Source organism: Bos indicus x Bos taurus, chromosome 18 (assembly GCF_003369695.1).
Source record: "Bos indicus x Bos taurus breed Angus x Brahman F1 hybrid chromosome 18, Bos_hybrid_MaternalHap_v2.0, whole genome shotgun sequence".
Classification (NCBI taxonomy): Eukaryota; Metazoa; Chordata; class Mammalia; order Artiodactyla; family Bovidae; genus Bos; species Bos indicus x Bos taurus.
This window is the reverse complement of record NC_040093.1, coordinates 57,955,678-57,981,194: the sequence shown is the minus strand read 5'-3', so window position 1 is coordinate 57,981,194 and position 25,517 is coordinate 57,955,678. Positions and strand designations below refer to the sequence as shown.

General features: G+C 48.8%; 1 protein-coding gene across 1 annotated transcript in view; it reads right to left on the bottom strand.

Moving 5' to 3' along the window:
• Window positions 1-25,517, bottom strand: part of PKD1L2 (polycystin 1 like 2) — a 107,942-nt gene that overhangs the window by 40,869 nt on the left and 41,556 nt on the right. The window contains exons 15-24 of the mRNA XM_027513951.1: window positions 24,384-24,529; window positions 23,266-23,451; window positions 19,495-19,626; window positions 18,623-18,805; window positions 10,433-10,557; window positions 9,064-9,190; window positions 8,246-8,377; window positions 5,119-5,341; window positions 4,368-4,561; window positions 390-620 (exon numbers count right to left, since the gene is read on the bottom strand). Coding sequence (XP_027369752.1) covers window positions 390-620; window positions 4,368-4,561; window positions 5,119-5,341; window positions 8,246-8,377; window positions 9,064-9,190; window positions 10,433-10,557; window positions 18,623-18,805; window positions 19,495-19,626; window positions 23,266-23,451; window positions 24,384-24,529 — 1,679 coding nt within the window. The remainder of the gene's footprint in view (window positions 1-389; window positions 621-4,367; window positions 4,562-5,118; window positions 5,342-8,245; window positions 8,378-9,063; window positions 9,191-10,432; window positions 10,558-18,622; window positions 18,806-19,494; window positions 19,627-23,265; window positions 23,452-24,383; window positions 24,530-25,517) is intronic.

Genomic DNA, 25,517 nt, shown 5'->3' with positions numbered 1-25,517 from the left:
TCACTGTAGTAGACTGGAACCATGAGGATAATAGCTATTTAAAGTCCTGTGTGTCCTCCTAGCAAATCACTGAATTTGAGGGTGGTCTAGGGGACTCTCAACATCAGCATCCTCCCCCTTGGTGCTGTTTTGGGCATTAAGTGGGAATAGTACCTGGTACACAGTCGATCCTCAACAAGTGGTCAGTTTTATGATCCTCCTGATAATTTGATACACAAGAACATTTTACAGGTAAAGAGGCTGAGAGGCCAGCTTACCGGAGATGACTCCAGGGGTCAAGGCTTGGACTTGCAGCTGGCCCCTCGGCCCCCCACCAGGGCTCCATTCTTTGGAGCTCCTGCAAGGGGACTGCTCGCCCCCTGCTGTTTCCGTGTATCGTGCCACCTCACCTTGGCTTGATCCTGAGCATCCTTCCTCCTCGCCCAGATCAGCACCAGGAGGTAGGCCACGCAGAGGCAGCTCACGGTGGTCACAACCACAGGGTTGTCCGCAAAGGTGGCAAAGAGCTCAGCAGTCTGGCGGACATCCACGGCGTTGGGCATCACCAGGAGTGTGCTCCCAAAGAAGGTGAGATGGTTGCAGAGGCAGTGGGTCTGCGAGAGGGTGGTCCGCGGCCCCACCTGCAACCCCAAAGAGGCTCTGGTGAAAGGACTCAGGAAGTATACCTTCCCCACCCATGGGAGGAGAGCAGTAAGGGGTGGACCCTGTCCTGGGGAGGGGTGGGAGACTGCTGAAGGCCAGCTTCAGGATTCTCTTTGGGCTTTTTTATTTAATGAAACATTAATTTTTTTAATATAGTGAATTATGTCTTGTAGTGGGCTCACCTGGTGGCTCAGATGGTAAAGAATCTGCTTGCAATGCCCGAGACCCAGGTTGTCCCTGGGTTGGGAAGATCCCTTGACGAAGGGAATAGTTACCCACTCCAGTGTTCTGGCCTGGAGAATTCCAGGGACAGAGGAGCCTGGCAGACTACAGCCCATGAGGTCACACAGAGTGAAGCATGACTGAGCGACTTAACACTTACACATGTCTGTAATAAGCATTTTTGCACCTGTCATTCTTACTGAATGACCATGCCCATCTTGCCAATCTGCTTCGCCTTTTTGGATAGGAAGTGTTAAGGGTAAAGCCAAAACGCCCTCTGTCCCCCAACCTCCAGAAGCAGTCACTGCCACGTGCTTGGTGTGCATCCTTTCCAGTACTCTCTCCCAGCTGGTGCTCCCTCACCAGTCAAGTATTTGTGGGGTGCTGCTTCCAGGCCAGGCAAGGTGCTGAGAAAACATTCAGGGTGACCAACTCATCTCAGTTTGCCAGGGACCTCTCTGCTTCTCAAACTGAAAGTCTTAGATCCTGGGAGCCCCCTGAGTCCCAGGCAAACTGAGACAGCAGGTTATCTTACACTGAAGAGAGAAACACCAGAGATCAGGGGAACCATGGAAAGAAAACAGGAAGGACAAATATTCACATTCTAAGCTGGTTCTCAGCAATTGGTCCAAAGTGGGTGAAATTTAGAGAATTCTTTTCTATTGCTGAGTGGCAAAGAAGTGAAGTCGCTCAGTCGTGTTCAACTCTTTTCGACCCCGTGGACTGTAGCCTCCAAGGCTCCTCTGTCCATGGAATTTTCCAGGCAAGAATACTGGAGTGGGTTGCCATTTCCTGTGGCAAAACAGGGGGAAATGGGGCATGTAGATGGAGCTTGGGCTCGGGGTCCTTGTGGTACGGGGACTGAGGCTAGGGGAGAGAGAGACAGGAATGAGGCAGGGGAGGGCACTCTATCTGGCTCTTAATTCATTTCGTACACTTAGTGGCAAGCCTTCCCTTGCAGGCTATGGCCTTCCTTAGCTTGCAGTCCACCCAGGGCTATTTGGAGGGTGTAGATTTCATTCAGGCCCACAACCCAGCACTACTTTTTCATTCCAGGGCCCACCATGAGGTGGTAAGGTAGGAGACAACAGAAAATACTGACATGTGGAAAGTTCTTTGCTCAACACCTGGTGAGGAAGAACCTGTGGCAGCCCAAATGTACTTCAGCAGATCATTCTTATCTTTCACCCTTAACACACCTCCTGGCGAGGCTGACCCCTCTGACAGCTATGGCGTCAACTGTTTTATTGACAGAGTTCACGTGGGTCTCACATCCGTGTTTGCTCACTGTTTCCCAATCCTGATCAGTGTTTTGCATCAGCTGGGGTCTTACGCAAACCCTTGGCACACCCAGGAGGGGTGGGGCTGGTTCGGAGAAGAACCCCAAGCAAGTGCCCCTGACAAGACCCTCTCAGCACTAGGCACCCAGGGGCCACACCTGATCCATGCCTAACGTTTTACTTTCCTGGGTTTTCACAAAGACTTGGAGGGCAGTGGCTTTCCTACTCTTTTCCAGCATGACAGCCCTTTTGAAAACCAGAAGCTAATCTGGAAAAAACCAGAAAGTCTTCATGAGATTCCCCCATGACAGAAGCTGCACCTTTAGTATCCTTTGAGAAAATATGTAAAGAAGAATATAGTTCTCAAACCCCTTGCAATAATTCTGCCTTTACTCCACTGATAAGGTCTGCAGTTCACAGATTTGGAGCTTTCTTTAGTTATTTAGAGAATAGACAGTGGTGATTTTTCCATCCAAAATTGGTCATCTATTTATTTATTTTTCCCCCATTTAATTATTTATGGCTCTCTCTCTCTCTCTCTGCGCGCATTCACTCAGTCATGTCTGACTCTTTGTGACCCCATAGACTGTAGCCTGCCAGGCTCCTCCCATTCATGGGACTTCAGGCAAGAATACTGGAGTGGGTTGCTGTTTCCTATTTCAGATGGCTCTGTATCAGTATTCATCTGTATCAACATCTATTTCTGTAATGACCATCAGGTTCACAATATTAGGTTAATGTAATTTTGGTAATATGGCACATTCCCACATGACTTTTGTACGCCCCACGTGTGTGTGTGTGCATTAGTATCTGTATATTCTTAAACACATGTAAGCACCTGGACCCCATGACTCCACCCAGAAGCTAGGAACTTCCCAGTAACTTACATTTAGCTAAGTGGTCCTCCCTTAGTCTGTCCTCATGCTCTCAACCCAGAGTGTCTGCCACAGCAGTCACTTTCATCTGTGGAGCACCTACTATGCACCAGGTGCCACACTGAGTACTTTATACGTCTAACCTGGTCTAGATCCCCCCCTGTGGAAAGTGGCAGCCATCCCTTATCCCCATTTTCAGATGGGAAAGTTGAGGGAGGTAGGGGGCCTGTCCAAAGTCATCTTGCAAGTACTGATGACGTGGGATTGGACCCAAGTCTATCCAATGGCAGACTCCTTGAGGCCAGCCCCTACACCATCCTATTCTGAGCCTCAGGCCTCAGAAGGCAGTCTTCAATGGTCATTCTGTGTCAGCATCGTGGAGATCAGACAAGTCACTTATAGTGAGGACTCTCAAAGGTGGCAACACACTCAGGTCTCATTCACAAGGTACAAAGACTTATGCTGCAAGTGTGGGAAACACGCCGTCTCTTGGACATCTCAATGAGCCCTTGTCTCTTCTTGGTACTTTGGGGAACTGCCATGCGTGGCAGCTGGAAGCCAGGCAGGATTTGACAAGGAAGCCAAAGAGGAAGCAGAAACAAATCCCAAAGGAGCTTGGTTCTGAGTCCCCTTTTGTGGGTCTGCTGGGACCTGGCCTCTTAAACTACTTGTGACTGCTATCATTGGACATATGCACCATGTGCGTCTCGTCTGTGTCCTCTACTAGACTGAGTGCTCACTGGTTTGACTCATCATTGTATCCCTACCAGTTGGCCTGGAACCTGGTGAACATGTGTAGAATGAATGAAAGAAGGAATATGATCTAGGGGATGGGGACGGGTGTGTGATAAATTTCGACTAGACGTGGAGGTTGTTCCTGGGGAGGGTATGGAAGTCCAGCAGAGGGAAACTGCAGACATCTGCTCCGCTCCCCCCCCCCCCCCCCCCCCGCCCCAAGAAGATGGCTTTGGATTGGAAGATCGAAGTGGGAATGGAAGTTTTCCAGACAGGGTAGGGAAAAAGGGCATTCTGGGGGAAAGAACTGCATGCGCAAAGGCATGGAAGAAGGAAGGGGGACACTGATACCCCAGAGATGGCTTCTGATGGCCTCAAAACCAATGTCTGCTGCCAGGACACTGTCACAGGCCTTGGCTCCTCGGAGGCAGAGATAAGCTGCCCTGAGACAAGGGTGTGATTGCTATTAACAGAACCACCTGCCTCCAGGGCTCTGGGAGCCTGGGCTAGGCTCTGGAGAAGCAGTGCCTCATGTTGCTTAAAGCTTATGCTCTGGAGACAGACCTGGGTTTGACTCTCAGCTCTACCATCTTCTTTACTTCCCCCTCCTTACCTGGCACCCAGAGTTGTCCCAAGTGCCCTGGACCTCATCCCAGAAAACACAATGGGACAGGAAGGTGGTGATGCCGACTGTGAGGTCCCTGCCTGGAGCTGGCTCCAGGTCAGACTTGAGGATAATAGTCAGATAGTAGATGCCTTCTCCAAAATGCAGGTCCTCTGGGCTCAGGATCCACATGGAGAGCTCATCTGCAGGAAGCAGTGGGTACGGGGGGTGGGGGTGTCCAGGTCAGCCTGAAGCCTCGTGGAAACTGGGTCTAATGTGATAGGAGGGGAGCACCAGGTGCCTGGGCAGGGAAGCAGACACTGATGGTCTCCCCGATGTCCCAGGAGTATAGGAGAGGAGGCACACCCAGCTCAGTGTGCTGAGCAGGCTGCCAAGTCAGACTGCTGAGGGCACAAATTCTGACTTTGCTCCTCCTTGGCTGTGTGACTTTGGACCAGTTACTTAACCTCTCTGTTTTTATCTGAAAAGTAAACATTTCAGTCATCCTCATCCCAAGGGCTGTCATGAGGACTGCAATGAGCTCAGTTCTGTGAGTGTTTGTCAGCTCCTTCAGGACATATAGTTAATTGTTCACCTAGTATATTGCCTGATAATAATACCACCAACAAAAATAAGTACTGAATGTAGCAAGTGTAAAACTCTTTTTCTTTGTTTTTCTCTATGGCTCTGATTCTCAAGTTTTAAGCTGGTCACACCCCCAGGAAGCAACTCAAGAAGCCGCCTTGGGTGGTGGGACTACCTGAAGCAGCTGTGGGCGGGAGGTGAGCCTGGGCATCGTAGCTGGTCTCATTGGGGTGGTAGCCGTAACCCAGGCTGAGCGTGAGTGGGGCGTCAGGTCTCCAGTGCAGCTGGATCCCCAAAGCCGCGCTGCCTGACGTCAGGTTCACCCGCAGAGCTTCAGGTCTGCTCAGGTTCAGCACGGTTGGCTCACCGTGTGTCTCTGAAAGCCGAGGCAGCAGGATCTGTCATCAGAAACAGTCACATCAAGGGTGTGCCAGGACAGGAATGCCGGTGAATATCAGGGTGAGCCCCTGGGGAGCTGAAATCCAACCTGTGCTCTGCTCTTTTCTTTAGTTTCCTGAGGCTTCTATGACAAATGACCACAAACTTTGTGGCTTAAAATAGCACAAGTTTTTTCTCTTACAGCCCTGGAGGCCAGAAGCCCCAAAATCAGTCGCATGGGGCTACAGTTATCAGACCTGATTCCTTCTCGGGGCTCCAGGGGGAGAACCCACTTCTCTGCCTTTTCCAGCTTCTGGAAGTGCCTGCAGTCCTTGGCTCATGGACCCCTCCTTGCATCACCCGACCTCTTGCTTCTGTCATCAAACTACCTCCCCACCTCCACCCGCCTGCCGCTTAGAAGGACCTCTCAATGACACTGGGCCCACCCAGGTGATCCAGAATCATCTATTTCAGGATCTTTAACTTAAATCACATCTGCGGAGTCCCATTTTGCCATGTCAGGTGACGTATTCACAGCTCAGGGATGGGGATGAGGATATCTTGGGGGCCTTTATTCGGCCCCTGCTCCTCAAGCTGTGCACCTGCATGGAAAGTGCAGAAGCTTGGCTCTAGGCTCCAGAGCACAGGCTCAGCAGCGGCACACAGGCTGAGCTGCTCCATGGCATGTGGGATCTTCCCAGACCAGGGATCAAACCCATGTCCCCTGCACTGGAGATCAAACCCGGTCCTCCTGTATTACAGGCAGTCTCCTGAATTGCAGGCAGATTCTTAGCCTCTGAGCCACCAGGGAAGCCCTCACTGAGAGGATTAGAACTGTTATTATGTACAAAATCCTTAGCCAAGCACCACATATACAGCAGCACTCAATTAGTTACTGGTATTCCTCTGCTTTTATTCTTACATTAGGACTTCCCATAACCACTCTCCATTTAATCAGCTCTCTAGATTAACTGATGCCTTCCACCCACTATTTATTTATTTAATTAAACAAATTTTTTTGACTGCACCACAAAGGTTGAATCTGGGACCACAGTAGTGAAAGCACCAAGTCCTAACCACTGGACCACCAGGGAATTCCCTCCATCCTTTGTCTTTTTTTAAATATGTATTTATTTGATTGAGCTGGGTCTTAGTTGTGACATATGGGATCTAGTTCCCTGACCAGGGGTTGAACCAGTTGTTTGAACATTCTTTATCACAGCATATATATAACCAAATAATATATAGTTTTATGTTAAACTGTATAAAATACATAGTTTTATGTTAAACTACAATGCTTGCAATGCTTATAGCAGGGTGAGGATAATTTCTCTTGATTCTCTTCTTTTTTCTTTTTCTTTCTTTTTTTGCCCACACTGTGCAGCTTATCACAGACTCTTTCTCTCCCGCGTGCATGTGCTCTTTCTCTTACTCTCTCTCTCTCTCTCACTCACTCTCTCTCTCTCTCTTGCTATCTTCTAAATAAAATGGAGCTGTAACACTGATTTGCCTAAGAGCTGTAGCACGGTTTGTCCAAGACCCAAGAGCTGTGAGGCGCCGAGAGCTTTAATGTCCGTTGCTCCAAATCTTTGTCGTGACGAGACAAAGAACCGAGGAACATACACTCGCGTGACATCTATGGTGCCTTGACTCGGATTTAACCTGGCTGAAACAACCTCTGCGCGGAAGAGGCCAAGCACAGCAGGAGCCCAACTCAGCAAAGCTCCCGCGCTAGAATCGGAAGGCGAAGAAACCAGCGCAGGGGAAGGCCCATCGTGCTGGAAACCGGGACAGCGAAAAACGAACTCAGCAGAAAGCTCACGCGACCCAGTCTCAGATTCCAGAAGACCTCAGGTTAAGGTAAGAGGTCCTCTCTCCTATGGCTGGAGCTGCTACTGCTGCTGCTAAGTCACTTCAGTCGTGTCCGACTCTGTGCGACCCCATAGACGGCAGCCCAACAGGCTCCCCTGTCCCTGGGATTCTCCAGGCAAGAACACTGGAGTGGGTTGCCATTTCCTTCTCCAACGCATGAAAGTGAAAAGTGGAAGTGAAGTCGCGCAGTTGTGTCCGACTCTTCGAGACCCCATGAACTGCAGCCTACCAGGCTCCTCCGTCCATGGGGTTTTCCAAGCAAGAGTACTGGAGTGGGGTGCCATTGCCTTCTCCGGCTGGAGGGACCTTTACAATCTCTCGTTTCTTGTTTCCTCGAACCTCCCGAGAACAGGCGGGAGGCAGGGGGCACAATTGAGGGACTCCGGAGAGGCTGCTCCTCAGCATGTCCCAAAGGCGCTATCTGCTGAGCCCCAGTAGCTGTTACACAAGCCGGTAGGGGTTCTTCTGTCCTTTCTCTTCTCTGTGCCAAAGATCAGACCAATGAAACTGTGAGCACCCGTCAGATATTTAGCAAATTTTCCGACGGGCTATGAAGGGGATTCGGAGAAGGCAATGGGAACCCACTCTAGTACTCTTGCCTGGAAAATCCCATGGACGGAGGAGCCTGGTAGGCTGCAATCCATGGGGTTGCGAAGAGTTGGACTCGACTGAGCGACTTCACTTTCACTTTTCACTTTCATGCACTGGAGAAGGAAATGGCAACCCACTCCAGTGTTCTTGCCTGGAGAACCCCAGGGACGGGGAAGCCTGGTGGGCTGCCGTCTGTGGGGTCGCACAGAGTGGGACACGACTGAAGCAACTTAGCAGTAGCAGCAGCATGCAGCTTATGGGATCTTAGTTCTCTGACCAGGGATTGAACCTGGGCCCTCGGCAGTGGAATTGTGGAGTCCTAACTACTGGACCGCCAGGTGATTCCCAGTGATTCTCTTCTTTAGTCATTTTTTTTTCATAACCAGCCAACTTTTGGACCCAACCAAGTTGAAAAAGAAGACAGAAGTGCCACCTGACTTCTGAGCACACCCAAAGCCTACCTCGATATACTCCGACAGATTCTTCACAGGGATGAGCTGTCCACTAGGACTGGTCAGAGAGAGGCCACCCACAGTTCCGCTGACATTGAAGTGACCTCCGGCTGGAAAGGGGCTCTTGGGGAAGCTCATCATCTGAAACCAAGAACAGAGAGCCAAAGCGCCCAAGGGCCAGAAGGTAACCAGGCCCCTGTGTGAAGGAAAAGGTTTCCCCAGATGGGTGGACAGGAGGCCCTTGTGCTGTGGGGTGAATGGGAGGACCCTGTCTTTAGCTGCTGCTGTCTTTTCTGGTGCGTGTGTGTGTGTGTGTGTGACCTTCAGGGCTCTGACCTCAGAAATCAGGGCCTAGAGACCTGACCACACTTGCTACAGCTGAGCAGTTACTGGACTGTGAACAGTGTGACACTTTCTTATAGCAAAGGTGCAAGGTCTCTAAGAGAAAGATGTTTGTCTGCTTTCTTGGAGGCTCAAGGAGCTGAGTGTCAGATGTGCCCTAATTTGGGAAGGAAAAAGCCCTGAGTTTATTATTACCTACTTATGGAATGGAATCTGAGGAGCTTCATTTCCAAGGACTAATTAAACCAGGGCTGCTGGAGAAATTCCACAATACAGTGGAAAGAGTGGTCTGGGGAGTCAGAAGGCCTGGGTCTGAATCCCAGCCCTGCCGCTTTGCTGGTCACCTTGGGCAAGTCACTGAACTCACCTGTAAAATGGGCTTGATTAATTTATAGAGCTGTTAGCAACATGAATGGGCAAGCATATGTGCAGGTGCTTTGCAAACTGTAAAGGGCTGTTTCCAAGGGTGTTCTTTCTATTGTTACCCTTATGTCCACAGGCTCCCGATAGTCCTCCATGGAGCCAAGGGAGGGGGCAGTGGGCAGGGTGAAGGTCGCAGAGCTGGCGGCAGCAACATGTACGGAGGAGCCTCGCCAACTCCAGGGCTGTATTCTGTCCACAAGGGGAGAGCAGAGGTGCCGGGAGAGAGAGGAGAAGGTCAGTGTCAGAGGAGGATCTGCCCGCTCTAGCACCGCATGGGGACTAGCTTTGGCATCAGAGCTTCTTTCGTGATCCCCTTAGATCAGCAGTCCCCAAAGTTCTGTCACCAGGGACCAGTTTCATGGGAGCCGAATTTTCCAAGGAGCAGGTAGGGGGATGGCTTGAGGATGATTCAAGCACATTATACTTATCGTGCACTTTATTTGTATTATTATTACATCGGCTCCACCTCAGATCATCAGGCATTAGACCCTGGAGGTTAGGGACCCCTGCCTTACTCAGATGGTTCTGTGTTTGCATCAGTGGGAGCAGCATAAAAGGCAGGTGATGCCTCAAGGCTGGGCAGGTGGCCCCACACAGACAGGGCTTTGGCCTGCTTTCTCTCCTGTGGCACCCCAGTGCCTAGAGCAGTGCCTGGCATGTGATGGTGGTCAATACATATTTTGTTCAATGAGTAAATGAGCTTGGATGTAGACACTTCTCCAGACCTATCTCCCCAACCTACTTGACCTCCCTTAAGACCATCTTTACTGGCCATTGACCTCGTCCCATCTGAGTAGACTGGGGACCTGGTTTCAGATCCCAGTCATGATCACAGTGCTGCTTTGGGAAACTGCCCCTGGGATCCAGGGCAGCTGTGGCAGAGGAACCAAGGCGGGGTGCTCAGTGTCGAGGGTCCCAGCAGTGCCTGCAGTGTCGTCCAGCCCCCGATTGTCAGGGGGTGGCATGGAAGTGGCAGGTCATCCCTAGGTGCTGGAGGAGGGCTCAGTGAAAGGAGGCTGGCACTCCTCGGAGAAACACCTAAGGCCAGAGTGTCTGGAAGTCCCATAGTCCATGGAGCAGCGGGCTTGCCAGACACACTCTGAGTGAGGTTAAAAGTGGGTTGGTCCCCCTCATTCAGCCCCCTTCCCTGCACAGTTCAATAAGACCCGTCTCTGAAGACACATGGGTGGCTCTGACACTGGCCACCCAGTGGCACTTCCCACCTCCCTTCTCATGCTGTACAAACACCCAGTATGGGGCCCTTCTCTCAGTAAAAAGCCCTTCCCACTTCTAGGTCCCATCACTCACCACCCTGCATCCCACCAGGTGGGTCTCCTGGGCTCTGCCTGTCCCAGGGTCTTGGGATGTGGATGTGGAGTGAACCAGGTCAGGGGATGAGCTTTTTGGGCCACCCACAGTACAGCAGATTACCTGTTTGTGTACACAGAGATGGAGGGAGTGGTCACCATGGCCGGAAGGCCCCCGGGCAGTCTCCCCAGCAGGAGGGCAGCCTGCACATGCTCTGCAGCTTCCAGCAGCCGGGACACTGTGGCCATCTGGAAAAGGAAGCAGGGGACCACAGCTGTGGGCTGGTCTCCATATACCACCTCTGGTTGCTGCCACCAAGCTCGTGTGGGCCTGCAGCAGTAGCAAGGCAGAGACTCGGATGGGATGCACTTCACCAAGCACCAGGTACTATAGGGAATCAGGCATAAGCCCTGAGAAGATTTCCAAGCTCTGCGAACAGGTGCTTTTACCATCCTGTTTGGCAGACGGCGAGATAGAGGCACAGAGAGGGTGGTGACTTATGGAGGCCATGTGTTGATAAGGGGAAGGCGCAGAACCAGGGGGAGGCTCACTGTGTGCCTGCCTCTGCTGCTCCACTGGACCCCGATGTCTACCCACAGCCCAGGTCTTACCCGAGGGGAAATGGAAAGTCACAGGTAGAACCACTGCGCGGTTCACTCGGGCTCAAACTCCTCCCCAACCCTGCTCAAGCCTTGAGTGAAGATGTGGCCTCACTGAAGCCAAGGAAGGCGTGAGAACCATCAGGGCTGGACATTTGTGTGGAGTTCCTATCAGAGCACAGATCACGTGTGCATGTGTACGTACATCTGATAGGTGTGTGTACATGTGTGAATGTGACTGTGTATGTGCGTGTTGAGGAGGATTGTGTGTGATTAGAAGTATTTTAGTGTGTTTATGTCAGTATGTAGTGGAGAAGGGAATGGCAAACCGCTTCAGTATTCTTGCCTTGAGAACCCCATGAACAGCATGAAAAGGCAAAAATATAGGACACTGAAAGATGAACTTGCCAGGTTGGTAGGTGCCCAGTATGCTACTGGAGATCAGCAGAGAAATAACTCCAGAAATAATGAAGAGAAGGAACCAAGGCAAAAACAACACCCAGTTGCGGATGTGACTGGTGATGGAAGTAAAGTCCGATGCTGTAAAGAGCAATATTGCATAGGAACCTGGAATGCTAGGTCCATGAATCAAGGCAAATTGGAAGTGGTCAAACAGGAGATGGCAAGAGTGAACATGAACACTTCAGTTCAGTTCAGTCGTTCAGTCGTGTCAGACTCTTTGCGATCCCATGAACTGCAGCACGCCAGGCCTCCCTGTCCATCACCAACTCCCAGAGTTCACTTAAACTCACGTCCATCGAGTCGGTGATGCCATCCAGCCATCTCATCCTCTGTCGTCCCCTTCTCCTCCTGCCCCCAATCCCTCCCAGCATCAGAGTCTTTTCCTATGAGTCAACTCTTCACATGAGGTGGCCAAAGTACTGGAGTTTCAGCTTTAGCATCATTCCTTCCAAAGAACACCCAGGACTGATCTCCTTTAGAATGGACTGGTTGGATCTCCTTGCAGTCCAAGGGACTCGCAAAAGTCTTCTCCAACACCACAGTTCAAAAGCATCAATTTTTCAGAGCTCAGCTTTTTTCACAGTCCAACTCTCACATCCATACATGACTACTGGAAAAATCATAGCCTTGACTAGATGGACCTTTACTGGCAAAGTAATGTCTCTGCTTTTGAATATGCTATCTAGGTTGGTCATAACTTTCCTTCCAAAGAGTAAGTGTCTTTTAATTTCATGGCCACAATCACCATCTGCAGTTATTTTGGAGCCCCCCAAAAATAAAGTCTGACACTTTCTACTGTTTCCCCATTTATTTCCCATGAAGTGATGAGACCGGATGCCATGATCTTCATTTTCTGAGTGTTGAGCTTTAAGCCAACTTTTTCACTCTCCACTTTCACTTTCATCAAGAGGCTTTTTAGTTCCTCTTCACTTTCTGCCCTAAGGGTGGTGTCATCTGCATATCTGAGGTTATTGATATTTCTCCCAGCAATCTTGATTCCAGCTTGTGCTTCTTCCAGCCCAGCATTTCTCATGATGTACTCTGCATGTAAGCTAAATAAGCAGGGTGACAATATACAGCTTTGACGAACTCCTTTTCCTATTTGGAACCAGTCAGTTGTTCCATGTCCAGTTCTAACTGTTGCTTCCTGACCTGCATATAGGTTTCTCAAGAGGCAGGTCAGAATATCTGGTATTCCCATCTCTTTCAGAATTTTCCACAGTTTATTGTGATCCACACAGTCAAAGGCATTGGCATAATCAGTAAAGCAGAAACAGATGTTTTTCTGGAACTCTCTTGCTTTCTCAATGATCCAGTGGATGTTGGCAATCTGATTTCTGGTTCCTCTGCCTTTTCTAAAACCAGCTTGAACATCAGGAAGTTCACGGTTCACATACTGCTGAAGCCTGGCTTGGAGAATTTTGAGCATTACTTTACTAGCGTGTGAGAAGAGTGCAATTGTGCAATAGTTTGAGCATTCTTTGGCATTGCCTTTCTTTGGGATTGGAATGAAAACTGACCTTTTCCAGTCCTGTGGCCACTGCTGAGTTTTCCAAATTTGCTAGCATATTCAGTGCAGCACTTTCACAGCATCATCTTTTAGGATTTGAAATAGCTCAACTGGAATTCCATCACCTCCACTAGCTTTGTTTGTAGTGATGCTTTCTAAAGCCCACTTGACTTCATATTCCAGGATGTCTGGCTCTAGTTGAGTGATCACACCATCCTGATTATCTTGGTCCTGAAGATCTTTTTTGTACAGTTCTTCTGTGTATTCTTGCCACCTCTTCTTAATATCTTCTGCTTCTGTTAGGTCCATACCATTTCTGTCCTTTATTGAGCCCATCTTTGCATGAAATGTTCCCTTGGTATCTCTAATTTTTTTGAAGAGATCTCTAATCTTTCCCATTCTGTTGTTTTCCTCTATTTCTTTGCATTGATTACTGAGGAAGGCTTTCTTATCTCTCCTTACTATACTTTGGAACTCTGCATTCAGAAGCTTATAATCTTTCCTTTTCTCCTTTGCTTTTGGCTTCTCTTCTTTTCACAGCTATTTGTAAGGCCTCCCCAGACAGCCATTTTGCTTTTTTGCATTTCTTTTCCATGGGGATGGTCTTGATCCCTGTCTCCTGTACAATGTCACGAACCTCCATCCATAGTTCGTCAGGTACTCTATCTATCAGATCTAGTCCCTTAAATCTATTTCTCACTTCCACTGTATAATCATAAGGGATTTGATTTAGGTTATACCTGAATGGTCTAGTGGTTTTCCCTACTTTCTTCAATTTAAGTCTGCATTTGGCAATAAGGAGTTCATGATCTGAGCCATAGTCAGCTCCTGGTCTTGTTTTTGCTGACTGTATAGAGCTTCTCCATCTTTGGCTGCAAAGAATATAATCAATCTGATTTCGGTGTTGACCATCTGGTGATGTCCATGTGTAGAGTCTTCTCTTGTGTTGTTGGAAGAGGGTGTTTGCTATGACCAGTGCATTCTCTTGGCAAAATTCTATTAGCCTTTGCCCTGCTTCATTCTGTATTCCAAGGCCAAATTTGCCTGTTACTCCAGGTGTTTCTTGACTTCCTACTTTTGCATTCCAGTCCCCTATAATGAAAAAGACATCTTTTGGGGGTGTTAGTTTTAAAAGGTCTTGTAGGTCTTCATAGAACCATTCAACTTCAGCTTCTTCGGCGTTACTGGTTGGGGCATAGACTTGGATTACTGTGATATTGAATGGTTTGGCTTGGAAACAAACAGAGATCATTCTGTCGTTTTTGAGATTGCATCCAAATACTGCATTTTGGACTCTTTTGTCAACCATGATGGCTACTCCATTTCTTCTAAGGGATTCCTGCCCACAGTAGTAGATATAATGGTCATCTGAGTTAAATTTACACATTCCAGTCCATTTTAGTTCACTGATTCCTAGAATGTCAATGTTCACTCTTGCCATCTCCTGTTTGACCACTTCCAATATGCCTTGATTCATGGACCTAACATTCTAGGTTCCTATGCAATATTGCTCTTTACAGCATTGGATCTTGCTTCCATCAGCAGTCACATCCACAGCTGGGTATTGTTTTTGCTTTGGCTCCATTCCTTCATTCTTTCTGGAGTTATTTCTCCACTGATCTCCAGTAGCATACTGGGCACCTACTGACCTGGGGAGTTCCTCTTTCAGTATCCTATCATTTTGCCTTTTCATACTGTTTATGGGGTTCTCAAGGCAAGAATACTGAAGTGGTTTGCCATTCTCTTCTCCAGTGGACCACATTCTATCAGACCTCTCTACCATGACCCGCCCATCTTGGGTGGCCCCACAGAGCATGGCTTAGTTTCATTGAGTTAGGGCTGTGGTCCGTGTGATTAGATTGACTAATCTAATGAACAGTTAGGAATCAGCAAACTAAAATGGACCAGAATGGGTGAATTTAACTCAGATGACCATTATATCTATGACTGTGGGCAATAATCCCTTAGAAGAAATGGAGTGGCCATCGTAGTCAACATGCAGTACTTGGATGCAATCTCAAAAACAACAGAATGGTCTCTGTTTGTTTCCAAGGCAAACCATTCAATATCACAGTAATCCAAGTCTATACCCTGACCAGTAATGCTGAAGAAGCTGAAGTTGAACAGTTCTATGAAGACCTACAAGATTTTCTAGAACTAGCACCCAAAAAAGATGCCTTTTCATTATAGGGGACTGGAATGCAAAAGTAGGAAGTCAAGAAACACCTGGAGTAACAGGCAAATTTGGCCTTGGAATATGGAATGAAGCAAGGCAAAGGCTAGTGGAGTTTTGCCAAGAGAATGTACTGGTCATAGCACACACCCTCTTCCAACATAAGAGAAGACTCTACACATGGACATCACTATATGGTCAACACTGAAATCAGATTGATTATATTCTTTGCAGCCAAAGATGGAGAAGCTCTATACAGCAAAAACAAGACCAGGAGCTGACTGTGGCTTAGATCATGAATTCCGTTTTGCCAAATTCATACTTAAGTTGAAGAAAGTAGGGAAAACCACTAGACCATTCAGGTATGACCTAAGTCAAAACCGTTACCCTTATACAGTGGAAGTGAGAAATAGAGTCAAGGGATTAGATCTGATAGACAGAGTATCTGAAGAACTATGGATGGTGGTTTGTGACATTTTACGGGAGACAGGGATCAAGACCATCCCGCAGAAAAAGAAATGCAAAAAGGCAAAATGGCTGTCTGAGGTGGCCTTACAAATAGCTGAGAAAAGAAGAGAAGTGAAAAGCAAAGGAGAAAAGGAAAGATATACCCATTTGAATACAGAGTTCCAAGGAATAGCAAGGAGAGGTAAGAAAGCCTTCCTCAGTGCAAAGAAATAGAGGAAAACAATAGAATGGGAAAAACTAGAGACCTGTTCAAAAAAACTAGGGATACCAGGGGAACATTTCATGCAAAGATGGGCTCAATAAAGGACAGAAATGGTATGGACCTAACAGAAGCAGAAGATATTAAGAAGAGATGGCAAGAATACACAGAAGAACTATACAAAAAAGATCTTCATGACCCAGATCATCACAATGATACGAACACTCACCTAGAGCCAGACATCCTGGAATATGAAGTCAAGTGGGCCTTAGAAAGCATCACTACGAACAAAGCTAGTGGAGGTGATGGAATTCCAGTTGAACTATTTCAAATCCTAAAAGATGATGCTGTGAAAGTACTGCACTCAATAGGCCAGCAAATTTGGAAAACTCAGCAGTGGCCACAGGACTGGAAAAGGTCAATTTTCATTCCAATCCCAAAGAAAGGCAATGCCAAAGAATGCTCAAACTACCGCACAATTGCACTCATCTCACACGCTAGTAAAGTAATGCTCAAAATTCTCCAAGCCAGGCTTCAGCAGTATGTGAACCGTGAACTTCCAGATGTTCATACTGGTTTTAGAAAAGGCAGAGGAAGCAGAGATCAAGTTGCCAACATCCACTGGAGCATCGAAAAAGCAAGAGAGTTCCAGAAAAACATCTGCTGCTGCTGCTACTAAGTCACTTCAGTTGTGTCCAACTCTGTGCAACCCCATAGATGGCAGCCCACCGGGCTTCCCAGTCCCTGGGATTCTCCAGGCAAGAACACTGGAGTGAGTTGCCATTTCCTTCTCCAATGCATGAAAGTGAAAAGTGAAAGTGAGGTCACTCAGTCGTGTCTGACTCTTAGTGACCCTGTGGACTGCAGCCTACCAGGCTCCTCCGTCCATGGGATTTTCCAGGCCAGAGTACTAGAGTGGGTTGCCATTGCCTTCTCCAAGAAAAACATCTACTTCGGTTTTATTGACTGTACCAAAGCCTCTGACTGTGTGTATCACAACAAACTGTGCAAAATTCTGAAAGAGATGGGCATACCAGACCACCTGACCTGCCTCTTGAGAAATCTGTGTGCAGGTCAAGCAGCAACAGTTAGAACTGGACATGGAACAACAGACTGGTTCCAAATCGGGAAAGGAGTATGTCAAGGCTGTATATTGTCACCCTGCTTATTTAACTTATATGCAGAGTACATCATGAGAAACGCTGGGCTGGAAGAAGCACAAGCTGGAATCAAGATTGCTGGGAGAAATATCAGTAACCTCAGATATGCAGATGACACCACCCTTTTGGCAGAAAGCGAAGAAGAACTAAGATCCTCTTGATGAAAGTGAAAGAGGAGAGTGAAAAAGTTGGTGTAAAGCTCAACATTCAGAAAACGAAGATCATGGCATCTGGTCCCATCACTTCATGGCAAATAGATGGGAAACAGTGGAAAGAGTGGCAGACTTTATTTTTGGGAGGTCTAAAATCACTGCAGATGGTGGCTGCAGCCATGAAATTAAAAGATGCTTGCTCCTTGGAAGGAAAGTTATGATCAAGCTAGACAGCATATTAAAAAGCAGAGACATTACTTGGCCAACAAAGTTCCGTCTAGTCACAGCTATGGTTTTTCCAGTAGTCATGTATGTATGTGAGAGTTGGACTATAAAGAAAGCTGGTTGCCAAAGAATTGATGCTTTTGAACTGTGGTGTTGGAGAAGACTCTTGAGAGTCCCTTGTACTGCAAGGAGATCCAACCAGTCCATCCTAAAGGAAATCAGTCCTGAATATTCATTGGAAGGACTGATGTTGAAGCTGAATCTCCAATACTTTGGCCACCTGATGCAAAGAACTGACTCATTGAAAAAGACCCTGATGCTGGGAAAGATTGAAGGCAGGAGGAGAAGGGGACGACAGAGGATGAGATGGTTGGATGGCGTCACTGACTCAATGGAGATGAGTTTGAATAAACTCCGGGAGTTGGTGATGGACAGGGAGGCCTGTCATGCTGCAGTCCATGGGGTCGCAAAGAGTCGGACACAAGTCAGCGACTGAAATGAACTGAACTGAACTGAACTGATGTGGGTATGTGTGGGTGGAAGTGTGTGGATGTGTGTCTGAGTAGATGTGGCTTGAGGATATGGGAGTATAAGTATCCTACCATGAATGAGTGTGTATGTATGTGATTTTGTGTGTGATTGCAACTATGTGTGAGAGTCTGTGTGTGACTGTGTAACTGAATGTGTAGGTGTAAGTAAATACAGGAGTGTGTGCTTTGAGGTATATGTGAAAGTATAAGTGATGGCTCTCAGTGTGTGTGAATGTGTGTGGGTGTATGTGAGTTAGTGTTTGTGCATGTGTGTAAGTGTGTGGGTATGTGTTTGAGTGTGCCTTCGTGGCCACCGTGAGAATGTGTGAGTTTTTTAATGGAATGGTGGTAGCACAGAGTAAAGGGCTGTGGAGCAGCAGGAGATGGGTTTTGTGTCTCTGTTCTGTGACGTCCTGGGTGCTGGAATGGCCTCTCTCCTAAAGATGCTGTGTCCTTGGCTAAGTGAACCAGGAGTTCAGACTTGCAAGAGTGAGTATAGGATCTCTCCAATCTGATGAAGCAGAGCTTGTCAGCTTAGTACAGATGAGGAGATAAGGCTGCAGGAAGTGTCCTTGCCCAAGGCACAAGGCTTGTGAGTGACAAAGGCAGAGTTCCAACTCAGGCGGCCTCCTTTAAGCCTGCGCTCGGCCTGCTGCACAGCTCCACCTCCCAGGAGCTCCTGTCCTGGAGCCTTTCTGTCAGCTCCTAGAAGGGCCTATAACCGCCGCGCCTCAGTTTCCTCATCTACACAAAGTGGAGAGGATCCGCCTAGAAACGCTGGTGTGAGCCGGGCATGTGGTTAGCATGAGGTCCACATCTGGGCCGGGACACCCACCTGGCTGCCGTTGGCCTGTGCAGGCTCTTCAGACCTGTGCCTCAGGGAAGCTTCCAGCACATTGCCCACAGCCTGGAGCAGGTCCCTGGTGGCCGTCTGGCGCCTCCGGTCCTCAGGGTGGGCCTCGGCACTCACTGCCAGCAGGCCCTCGCTGGCGTGCTGCAGAGCCCAGCCGGCCTCCCGCTGGCTCACCCAGAGGAGGAGGAAGAACAGCATGAGGCCCTGCCTGGAACAGACCACCCCCTGAACTCCTCCAGGGCCCAGCACTGCGGTGGAAGGGAGCGTGTGGGGACTCAAGCCAAGGGAGATGTGGGCCGGGCCCGTCACACAAGCTGCCCGTGTCGAGGACTGGAAGCCAGTGTTCCTTCCCTGCCGTGTGCTCAGCTCCTTCAGGACAGTAACCTTGTCCATCTCAGAGTCTTTCCCAGAGTGCCTTGCACAATGCCCAGCACACAGTAGGCATTCAGTAAACATTCACTGACTGGGGACAGCTGGCTGGCTGGCTGACTGGCCGGACACAGCACTTATTCCAATTTTGTAATTATATATGTACTCATGAAGTTATTTGGTCAGTATCTGGTCACCCAGTGGCCTAAAACTGCCATGAAGGCGCAGGCCATGTCTATGGGGTTAGCTGCTGAATTTTCTATGAATTGCATAGTACTTGCACATACTAGGCGTTTAGGGAGCATTTGTTAAATGAATGAATAAATTAACACATGGATACATGAATGAAAGGTCAGGAATGTATATGTATATGTATAGATGTATATGCATAGAAGGGGTGTACAAGCAAATGGAAGTGTTAAGTGGGAAGAATGATCAGGGTCCCAGAAATAAAGGTCAGGACTTAGTGGGTGGGCACTACTCACCTGGGCCAAGGGCGTGAGCTCCTCACTGTGCTGGGTCACCTCTTTCAGCACCTCAGCCAGCCCCCGCAGCCTCTGCATGTCCCCCATGGTGGCATTGACCACAGACAGTGACCCCAGGATACGCTCTCTGACCTTGGAAAAGACAGAGGAAGGTGGGGGAGATGATGTAATTCCAGTGGTTTGATGAGGCTGTCCCAGAAAGATCTGGAGTCTGAGAAGGTGACCAGGAAAGTGACCAGGCTCATGTGGGGCCCTCCAAAGCTGATAGATCTCTGCTTGTCCCCTAGGATGTGTGGTAGGCAGAATCATAGCCTCCCAAAGATAGGCACACCCTAGTCCCTGAAAGCTGTGCATGTGTTATTCACATGACAAGAGACACTTGGGCAGAATCTCTGTGGAGGTTTGATTAAATTAGGGATTCTGAGATGGGGAGAGTATCCTGTACTAACCAGGTGGGACCAGTATAATCACAGGGGTCCCTGTGATTTTTTGCTCCTTTATTTTTTTCAAACTTTAACTTTCTATTTTGTATCAGGGTATAGACTATTGACAATGTTGTGATAGTTTCAGGGGAATGGTGAAAGGACTCAGCCATACATACACACGTATCCACTCTCCCCTCAAACCCCCCTCCCATCCAGGCTGCCACATAACACTGAGCAGAGTTCCCTGTGCCGTGCAGTAGGTCCTCGTTGGTTATCCATTTTGAATACAGCAGTGTGTACATGACCTCCCCAAACTCCGTAACTATCCCTTCCCCCTCCAGCAACCATATTTTCCTTTTCTGAGTCTTCATGGGGGTCTTTAAAGGAGGGAGCTAGGAGGGTCAGAGTCAGAGAAGGAGATGTGATGGTGGAGGAAGAGGTGGCAGAGAGGGAGACGGAAGACAGGAGGAGAAGGGGGAGGCCGTGGAGGGAGGAGGTTTGAAGATGCTGGTGTTGAAAATGGAGCAGGCAATGTGGGCAGCTTCTAGAAGCTGGAAAAGCCCCTAGATGGATTCTTGCCTATAGCCTCCAGACAGCTCACAGCCCTGCCAACACCTTGGCTTTAGCCCCAATGAACCTTGTTTCTTTCACACTCCTGACCTCCAGAATGGTAAGATAAGACATTTGTGTCATTTTAAGTCATGAAGTTCATGGTTATTTGTTACGGCAGCAGGAGGAAACTAATATAGGATGTCTCAAGCTTTTTCCAGTTCTTCAAATCAAATCTGTAAAATCTGGCATTATTTTGAAACAAATGGTCTCATTGTGACTCAAATGGCATGAAATTAAGGAACTAGCTTATTGTGATGGCCCAGTGTGGGTGGGAGAGCTTGTTGCAGCCATAGGTCCCTGTGTGCTTTGGGGGGCAGTGGGGACAAGGCTCCCTCCAGTCCCCCCGCCACTCCAGCCTTAAGCCAGACCTCCTGGAGCATCTGGGGGAACACGCTTTCTAAGCCCTAACGAGGGGCAGGCCAGGGGCTGGCTTTGGTTGAGGCAGGTAAAACCTAAGAATATAATTTTAGCACTGCCCCATCGAACTTTCTGTGTTGATAGAAACGTTCTGTCCTTGTGATTGTCCAGTAACATAGCCGCTTGCGAAATGTAACTACATATTAAGACCTTGGAATATGGCTAGTGCAACCAGAGAACTGGATTTTTAACTTTATTTCATTAAAATTCATTTTAATTTAATAATAGGTGGCCAGATATGGCTCATAGCAACCATCTGGGAGAGCACAAACAGAGGTGAACTTTTGCTCACCCTCCTGTCCTGCTTGCTACTCAAAACTTGCTCATCTAATCGCCTAACAGTCTTTCAGGCTTCCCTGGTGGCTCAGTGATAAAGAACTCACCTGCCAATGCAGGAGATGAGGGTTCTGTCCCTGGGTTAGGAAGGAACCCCTAGAGAAGGAAATGGCAACCCACTCAAGTATTCTTGCCTGAGAGGTCCCACAGAGGAGCCTGGCAGGCAACAGTCCATGGAGTTGCAAAGAGTCAGACATGACTGAGCAACTGAAAAACAACAGTCTTTCACAGCAGCTGTGGAGTCTGAGCGTGTCTGCTGCCAGCCAGGCTCCCATTCAGGCTACAACTCGGGTGGAGGGAAGAATAGTCCTGTCAGTGAGGGGACTCGTATCAGATTGTTCTGCAGGGAAACTCGGGTGGGTAATGGATGATCTCACATTTGCCTCTGCAGATCTTCCCCATCCTTGGTCACCAACCTAGAGGCTGCCTGCATGGAGATGTCAGGCTGCTGGCCTCTGGCCTGTGGATTCACTAGCAGGAGATGAGCGGGCGGGAGGAGAGAGCAGGAAGCTTTGTTGCAGGCGCCCTCCCTGCCAGGGTTGCCGGCCTCATCCTTCAAAAACCACCACTCCTACCAAGGAGCCCCTACACACACACAGCTGCCCCTTCAGGATGCTGGTCACTTCAGGGTGAGCCCCTGGGGTCCTGTGTCCTCTCTCGTTTGTTTCTGAAGACTTGCCTCCAGTTTTCTCAACAGAGCCTTTCTTAAAATCTCCTCCATTGCCCAATGAGAGCTTGACATCTGTCTCTCACCAGGACCCCAGTGTTTCATGAGAAGACCTGGGGTCAGGCTATGTAGTCCATGTGCTTAGGATCATAGGGCATCCAAGAGGAAGTTCCCCTCCAAAGGGAAGCATGTAAGTCATGCTCAGGGTGAATGAGAGCCAGGTGGAGTTATGTGCATGTGTGTTGGGGCCAGGGGACTAAGTGGGGAGAAGGGCTGGGGTGAGAGGGCTGGAGGAGGGCAGGGGAAGAGCCAACCCGGGTTTGCTCTTGTCTTCACTACCTACTGGAAATGTGGACCCGGGAACGCTGCTCACGTCCTCTGCAGTGTGCTCAGCGCTCTCGTGCAAACCCTTCAGGGTCCAGAGGAGTCTGTCCTCTGTCCCCCACACCCAGGTGTGTGTGATGCTGTGTGTGGTGAGTGCAGGCAGATGCCTCAGAGCATGCACTGGGAGTGGAAGTAACCATGCCTTCTGCCAGAGTTGCTTATACTAGGTTGTATGGCATGGAATAGCCATGTTCATGAATTAAAGCTGTTTGAATGTTGGCAATTTTCCTGTGATTTAACTCATAGCTACAGTGAATGTAATTATGAACATTCACCACAACCTTGTAAGGAAAATACTATTCCTGTTTTCCAGATGGGAAAACTGAGGCTTAGAGAATTTCAGTCTTGGGCCTGACAATAGAAATGGTAAGTGACAGAGCTGGGACAGCATCAAACCATGAACCGTATGACCAAGACAGGGTCACTTTTCTCCTCTGGGCCTCAGTTTCATCCCCTTCCTGATGCAAAGAACTGACTCACTGGAAAAGACCCTGATGCTGGGAAAGATTGAAGGCGGGAGAAGAAGGGGATGACAGAGGATGTGATGGTTGGATGGCATCACCGACTCGATGGACATGAATTTGAGTAAGCTCTGGGAGTTGGTGATGGACAGGGAAGCCTGGTGTGCTGCAGTGCATGGGGTCGCATAGAGTCAGACACAACTGTGCAACTGAACTGAACAGAAAGAGACAGGAGTGGTAGCCTCTAAATTCCCTCCCACCCTAGAAACCTGTGGTTCCATGAAGCTGAGCAGAGAAAGGTTGCTTCATTTTATGTCACTCACTAAAAGTACTGGAAGAGAGACATGACATCAACTTGGAAGACACCAAAGACTTCCCCATGGACCCATGGACCCCACTCCCCTCCCCAGATGGCTGCATGCAGACCCCAGGACCCCAGCAAAAGGACAGAGGGGTCCATCGGAAGCACCTTCCGTCTGGTGTCCACTCTCGGCAGCTGCCTGGAGCCCGGCCCCTGGTCCAGTACGGATGACACGGCCCTGGCCAGCTGGAAGAGCCGCTCAGGGCCACGCCCGCCCTGCAGAATGGCGGTGACATTGTCCCACACCACGGCCTGGAATGCTTCCTCCTCCACACAGGTGTGTCCAGGTGCCACCTAACAGGAGAGCAGAGATGTGCTCAGAGCAGGAGGATCGGAACCCACCAGCTCTTGTTCTGGAGCTGGAGCCTGATGGCCCAGCCTGCACACGGTGAAGCAGAGTAGGGCTGGAGGGCTTTACCTGGCGTGGGTGCTCCCCCCAGGGCTTGAGGGCCATGGACCCACTTGCGCTGACGGCCACCTGGAGCAAACCTCGGGCAGGTCATGACTTCACCTCTCACTGTCCTCCTCATCGTGCCCTCAGGTCTTTCCATCCACCTGGCTTCTCACCTTTGAAACTGACTTGAAATTTTATCCAACCTCTTCCTTGTAGAGCTAGTGGCTGATCTTGGTCCTCCTTCCTCTGAACTCCGAAGGCACTGGTCTAACTCATCTCTAGGTTCTTCTGCCCCCACCTCCCTCAGGTACCCCACCCCAAATCCCCTGGATCCTTCCCCTGTACTGGCCACTAGTCCTAAGATCTACAAAGGGAGAGATCAGGTCTTTTGCCCATGGCTATATCACCAGGACCAGGTATGTGGTAGGTGCTCTGTAAATATATGTTGAAGGAATGAATGAATAAACCCTCATATGGTCATGCCCTTGGCTCCTTTCAACCCCACCACCCTCTTGGTGAAGTTCAGACAAGTCAAGAAGTTATCTCAGGGACTTTACTGGTGGCCCAGTGGTTAAGAATCTGTCCTGCAATGCAGAAGACATGGGTTCAGTCCCTGATGGGGGAACTGAGATCCTACAATGCCATGGGGCAAATAAGCCTGTGCACCACAACTGGAGAGTCCGTGCACCACAGTGAAAGATTCTACGTGATGCAGCCAAGATCCCACATGCCACAAGTAAGACCCAACATAGCCAAGCAAAGAAATAATTTTAAAAAACCAAACAAATAAAAAAGAAATTGTCTCAGTAGAGGAACAGTGGCTGCCACTCACCTTAACCACTGCCTGGGTCTGCTGTCTGCCCCCCACATGATTGGAGACAGAAATGACCACTGTCAACATGAAGTCATCGTTTTCTTTTCCAAGTGGCAGGTAAACTGATGGGAGGGCAGGTTCAGGGCCACAGTATAGACAGGAACCTGGCAAATGGACATTGAATAATTAAGGGGGCATTCCCAGGTCTCAGGGTGACTATAAGTCCACCAAGGTAGAGCCTGATGACAAGGACACAAAAGCCACAGCTTGTGAGGGCACGGCAGGGACTTCTGGACTCCATACTTCCCGAGAGAAGACAGTTTATGCTGATCCACTGTCCTCCCTAGGAAATCACCTGCTGCTATGACTTTGGATATTGTCACCCTGCTTATTTAACTTATGTGCAGAGTACATCATGAGGAACTCTGGACTGGAAGAAGCACAAGCTGGAATCAAGATTGCCGGGAGAAATATCAATAACCTCAGATATGCAGATGACACCACCCTATGGCAGAAAGTGAAGAGGAACTAAAGAGCCTCTTGATGAAGGTGAAAGAGGAGAGTGATAAAGATGGCTTAACACTCAACATTCAATGAAGATCATGGCATTCAGTCCCATCACTTCATGGCAAATAGATGGGAAACAGTGGAAACAGTGACAGATGTTATTTTCTTGGGCTCCAAAATCACTGCAGATGGTGACCAGAGCCATGAAGTTAAAAGACGCTTGCTCCTTGGAAGAAAAGCTAGGAAAACCTAGACAGCATATTAAAAAGCAGAGACATTACTTGGCCAACAAAGGTCTGTCTAGTCAAGGCTATGATATTTTCTGTAGTCATGTGTGGATGTTAGAGTTGGACTATAAAGAAAGCTGTGTGCCAAAGAATTGATGCTTTTGAACTGTGGTGTTGGAGAAGACTCTCGAGAGTCCCTTGGACAGCAAGGAGATCCAACCAGTCCATCCTAAAGGAATTCAGTCCTGAATATTCATTGGAAGGACTGATGTTGAAGCTGAATCTCCAGTACTTTGGCCACCTGATGCAAAGATCTGACTCATTTGAAAAGACCCCGATGCTGGGAAAGATTGAAGGCAGGAGGAGAAGGGGACAACAGAGGATGAGATGGTTGGATGGCGTCACTGACTTAATGGAT